Raw genomic sequence first — 6,000 nt, 5'->3', positions numbered from 1 at the left:
ACCCACTGCTGGAAATGAAAACTCACCTCTCCACCAGCCTTTGCTCAGGCTCAGCAGTGCAATGTCACGCACCGAGGATAAAAACAAACCATCAAAACCAAACTATCATGCAAGGAGTTGAGTTAGTTGGAAGATACCTACACAAAGCAAAAAATCTGTAATCTTTTAGAACATTTCTATTTCTAACTGTGTTTTAGTCTTCACCCAAATGTTTGGTCTCATGGACATAGAGTCCAGGATTTTGATCTGGATTTAAAATATCTCAAAAACGTATCCAGGGACTTCTGTTTAAGAGCACAGTTTTATGGGGAGTTTAGTTTTGGTGCATTCTGGCACTTCCTGGAATGGCAGGCTTAGAAAAATAAAGTTCACAGCAGAGTTAGGGTCCCCTACTGCTTACCACGATGCAATGTTTTGAATATTCTAGTTGCCTGTGGAAAAATTCCCAGAACAATGATACAGTATGGAAATCAACCCTAGAAAATGCTTGGTAGAAATGTACGAATGGTTAATTTTGAACCTGAAAGTTCTGAAGGGATTTTCTTCTTTGCTGGGGCTTCTGAAAACAGTTCAGTTTATACCATTTTGAGACCCATGAAAGGACAGCACACCTTAGGGCTCCAGATACTGCTATACTCAGCAAAGCCAAAATGTAGTGGCATTTGAGAAATATTGGCAGGTAAACGAAATCACATTTGGACTTCTGGATTTTATGTTATAACTATGTCGTCTCAAGGGAGGCCAGTTATAGATTTGTTTGTTATGCTTCATTTGATTTGGTCAGATTCAAATTTTTGAGGAATGAACTAAAAGGTAACTGATAATTCACAGAAACTGTTGAGATGGCCAGAACATAGTATCAGAAAGGATTTTGGAACATCAGGGGCTTGGGAGGATGATTCAGAATTGTTATCAGTGTGTTGTGGATATTTCTCCTGTTTTCCTCCAGTGGGTTAAAACAAATTTTATTTTCTTCCTTAAAAATAAGGTAGCACATCTTATATTTGAAAGCAATCAGCACAAATGCAGGGATGCCTGTTCAAGCAGACTTCCAAAGACAGCACACACTATTGACACAAAGAGCTCTTCCACATTTCCAGAATACAGTGACGGGAACTGGTACACATAATAGGAAAGAAAAGAAATTTTTTTTTTTAACTTCATGGAATGAGAGGTCAGACTTCAGGCACTTTTTTGTCTGGCAGCGGACAAAACCAAAAGGGCTCTGACCTGACTTTCACATATCTTTCTAATCTACCACACAAGAGGGACCAGAGACACCAATGACCAATGAGTCACAAGAGCAGACAGAAAACTGTTAGTCGGTCTTGACAACCAGGAATGAAGATGCTTTTTAAAAATGTGTACTCGATGCCAAGTATGTGAGACGTGTATGTTAGAAAGCACTGGCATTGTGTTAGAAAAATGGAGTCCCTGTCCGGGTGGCCTTGTGTGATTTCCTCAGGACCTTGATCTATACTGTTTTAATGGCTCTAGGTCTTCTTGAAGCATCGTTTAAAAGTCAAGAAAAATAATGACATTTATGTAAACAGAGCCATTAATTCTGTGTGGAACTTAGTGCAAGCTGTCTTCATTCATATTGTGTGCACTGGCAATGGTCGGGATGTAACTGGCATGGGGAGGGCTCTCACCATTCAAAAGGAGATCCTAGAGGTCATCTGTTTCTACCACCCACCGGACGCAGGAATCCCTACTGCAGTTCCCCTGACCGGCACCCTAGAATGATGGTCACCTGTCAGAACCTGGGCCAAGACTATGGTTTGGGCAGGCTCTGTGGATTTTACGGTATGATTATCAAATTTAGAGCAATAAGGACTGAAAAGATCTAGCAAAACTTACTTTGGGGGGAGGGCTCAGTTTCTCTTTGTAGAACAACAAAAATAAAATGAGCCAATTCCCGAAACAAAATCCCCTCTGGGAAGAACTAAAACTAAACACTGAAACTAACTAGTTTCAAAATTAAAGAAATTTTTATTAAGGTGCTATTAAGATGGATGAAAAGCACAACCCTTCCCCCACCATAAAAAAAAGAAAGAAAGAAAGAAAGAAAGAAAGAATGAAAGAAAGAAAAAGCAAACAAACAAACCAGAAAGTTGGGAATTGTTATGAGCCATAAGAACAATAGTCTGGAATACTCTGCATGACCGGGGTCTCAGTGTATCAGGGCTGGGGTTTGTCCTGATGGAAGAAAATGTATTTTTGAAGATAAAAGCTTCAAGGAATTCTTTAGAGATCTGTTAAGGAAGACAGCTTTGTTAGGGGCCCTTTTAAATTTAGTTTTGCCTTGTACTCCATGTAAAATAGTGGTACAAAAATATAAAAGGCATGGCTTGATGTTTCACGTCTGTGTTTTATTGTTGCTGGCACCAGAAGCAGCTCGTGTTCTATGTAATGTCACTGTACATACTGTAAACAAGACCGCATTAATATTGTTTTTATGAGTTTTTGTTGCAATGACTCTAGATTTTAAAAAATACATTCACAAACTACCTTATGTTTAAACACAATGATTCCCTTTTATTTCTTAACTGTACCCAAAATCCCACAATAAAAAAATCATTTAAAGCTGTGTGTTTCGAACTCATCACTTAGAAATCAAAACAAAACATAACATAAAAACAAAGATCAGTTTGCAACATAATTTAAAGAAGCTTCTGGTTTAAAATACCACAGCAGCAATATAAAGAACTGGTGGCAATCACATTTGGGGATGGGACCCAAATCAATGTATTTTGTCCACGTCAGCATCCAATTACAGTAGTTGCTAAATTCAATCCAAACAGTTATTGCTGAAATTTGTTGCATGGAATTTGTGAAGAGAGTATTGTTCAGCAGCAGATCCATAGCAGTAAAAATGAGAACAGGAGGATTTCATTGCTTTTGAGAGCTAAAGGGACCGTGATGAGGACATCTTGGTGATGGCCTGAAGATAATCCTCAATTCCATTACTGTGCATTATCTGCTTAAAATAAATGCAAAGGATAACCCCTTTACAGGAGAGGCATAATCATCTACTTCAGAAACTGCAATAATTCCCCTGCCCTTCCCCCGTTGGCCCAAGCCACCAGATTGAATTGGTTCCATTTTCCTAACTTATATTTCGTTCTCATTAATAGTACATCAGCTGCTAACGTATTTAGGCAAAAATCAGTAGGATCACAGACTTTTAAAAAAAAAAATCTCTTTACAGTAATTGCTTTTTTCAGAAACCGCATTAGTTTTTGTCGATGTTGGATTTTTTTTTTTTTAATTTTTGAAGAACAATTTGGTCAACTACTGTTTTGTTTAAAAAATATTAACTACACCTGAGATTGCCAGTTGAGCTCTCTATATGTCTCCTGGAGATAACACTGCTGTGATGAACAGTGAAACAAAACAAACGAAACGAGGTAGGTTAAAACAGGAAGCGCAACACAGATATCGTTTTGCAACACCTCGATCCACAGGCGGCCATGCTTGTAGCTTTGGAAAAAAAACCCCAGACAGTCACGTAAAAGTTCAAATCATCCGAGTAAGAGTTTATAAGGACACAAGTCAACCTGAACTAAATACATACATATCTCTGCACAAATGTTGTTTACCAGATGTTAGGTAATTTGGAGGAAGGGAAAATGATCAGGGTCTCAGAATTCTGGCCAAAGCCTTGCTTTTAAGTTCTATAAACTCTGAACCAGTGCGGCTTGCTGTGTCTCACGCAGGCCTAGTAGTCTAGTCCCTTCTCTCACCAACCCAGAGAGAACACAGGCAGCTCAGAAACATTTATTATTATTATTTTTTCAGTCACAGTTTTCATCTTGAGAAAGTGGCACCCTCAGGAGAAAGCTGGGAATGACCAGAGTTTGGATGTCATTCACGCCCCAATTCCCAGAAAGAACTCAACAGTCTCACTCCTAATGAAGCCCGAAGCCAGTGACCTCTTAGCTAGAGGCTTTGTGCATTAAAAAAAGAATGTGTATATATATATATATATATACACACACACACATACATGTGTGTGTATATATATATATTTATGTATATATATATATGGAGATATATATATATATAAATTTTTTTTTTTAGTTTGTTTCCCAGAAGCTCTCTTTGTCCGACCCCATCAGTCATCCCATCTTTTGCCCTGATCTGTTGCCTAATAGCTGAGGGAAGGTTGTGTTCTAGAGCCCCTCAATCGCTAGAGCCAACTCAATACAATGGCACTACTATCCCATTCAACACATTCCATTCTGCACAGGGCCATATAAAAATAGGGCCTGTCAGACTCACAAAAATGGTAGTTGATTTTATTAGTCTAAGGCTAGTAGTTTAGCCATTTAAAATCTATTTCCCCAAAGAGGGGAAAACTAGTATTTTTTCTTTTCTTTTAAAAATTCATTAGCCAGTTGCTATCAAAAAGCAACCTTTTGGGTTGGTGAAGGCAAAAGAGTTCTAAAATTACCCCACTATGCAATTATGGCCTTCAGTGTAAGGAGATAAGGTACATTTATTGTGCTGTCTCTCACCATTTGAAATTGGAAATTTTACAACATATCGTATACTTAAAGCTAGCAGGCAGACAGAATTAAAAACAGACTCATTTTCTCAGTATGCATTCTCTCCCCATTCTTACAAAGTAAGGGGGTAAAGGAAAAAGGTGGAAAAACAAAAAGCAAAACTCAAAACCCACCATAACACAGCTTAATCATAAGAGCACACAATATTTGTTTCTATCCCTAACTCCGAAGGGCACATGGTCCATATTTGTCCACAGACAACGCAGCATTCTTGGGGGTCTCCTGGAAATTCCTGCCACGTTTTTCTCTCCGTCTCAACCAGGCTGCAACATTGAAAGATGGACTGTGGACTGTACTGGGACAGGGGGAGGGAGAGGAAAAGGGGAAATCGGTATGTTCAACCAAGCCTTCTGATTCTGCTCTAGACTGGCTTAAGTCCACATGAGTTATGTTCTTTTTAATTAGAAACAACACCATGAAGACAAGTGCCAAGTGCTCTTCTGTTACCAGTTCATCATGGAATTTCTGTTGAGGGTCATGAAAAACACTTGGCTACTTCCTCCAGATCGCACGGATGCAAAAAATACCTGTTTGAAATTAAAAAGAAGTTAGTTCAGCTGCATGGTTTCTTTTCCTCTTTTCTTCAACCGTCCATCCATTTTCTCTCACATGTCCTATCCTTGCCATGTGTCAGCTCTTAAGACTCAACGGCTGGTGTTTATAAAAGTGCCTTTTAATACAGTGCATCCTCTGTAAACACTCCTGACTTGATTACTATGATTATTACTATCACGTATCGTGGTACTGGCCTTCAGGAACACGGGAGGGGCTATATCTTAATTGGCAGCATCCCTTAGGATGCTCACATTTTAAACGGGCATTTCATGCTAGGTAATGTGCTAGATTTTTGGCCTAGGACACAACAGGTCCTTTGTTAATCTCTAAAAAGCCATAGAGGCTTCCCTTCTCTCCCCCATAATGACAAGAGGGCAGACTTTAGGACTGAAGAGAATCCTTTCAAATTCCCAAGGTTGGTGGCGGGGGTGGATTTTGGGTCTACTTACTACTATATAACTTCAGTTATCAATTTTTAAAATAAAAAAAAATGGTGTGGTCGGATAGGCTAAGGTGTCTCATGCCTATTCACTTTGGTATATCAAGAGTTAACTCTTGGCTTGTCTGCTGGTGCAGGCATATCCTAGGCCAAAGGAGACATGGCATTAATAAACAGAACCACAGTCCATTAGGTCTGGGTCTGTTACATCATTTTATCAAACAACTAAGAGGAATGAGCAAAATTTGGGTTACTGCATGCTTAAATGTCAGTGAACCACTGCCCTGGGAAAATAATATTCTGGGCTGTGGCCTAGCCCTTAGTCAGCCAACACCAAACTTTGGTCCAAGGCATTTACTTTTGTCACTAGTGTAAAGTCTCTGCTACTTCATTTCCACAACTCCTTCAGAAGAATGCTGTCTCTCCCAACAACAA

At 39.2% G+C, this 6,000-nt stretch overlaps 1 protein-coding gene across 7 annotated transcripts in view; it reads right to left on the bottom strand.

Annotated features, from left to right (window-relative positions):
• Nucleotides 1-766: 766 nt before the first annotated feature.
• Nucleotides 767-6,000, bottom strand: part of TNIK (TRAF2 and NCK interacting kinase) — a 383,893-nt gene continuing 378,659 nt past the window's right edge. For all 7 annotated transcript variants that reach the window (XM_032407214.1, XM_032407215.1, XM_032407217.1 and 4 more), the window contains one exon: nt 767-5,098. In XM_032407214.1, coding sequence (XP_032263105.1) covers nt 5,015-5,098 — 84 coding nt within the window. In that variant the 3' untranslated portion in view covers nt 767-5,014. The remainder of the gene's footprint in view (nt 5,099-6,000) is intronic.

This window comes from Phoca vitulina, unplaced genomic scaffold, assembly GCF_004348235.1.
Source record: "Phoca vitulina isolate PV1807 unplaced genomic scaffold, GSC_HSeal_1.0 scaffold8, whole genome shotgun sequence".
NCBI classification, from domain to species: domain Eukaryota; kingdom Metazoa; phylum Chordata; class Mammalia; order Carnivora; family Phocidae; genus Phoca; species Phoca vitulina.
The sequence above is the reverse complement of the archived record's forward strand: the minus strand, read 5'-3'. Positions and strand labels throughout refer to the sequence as shown.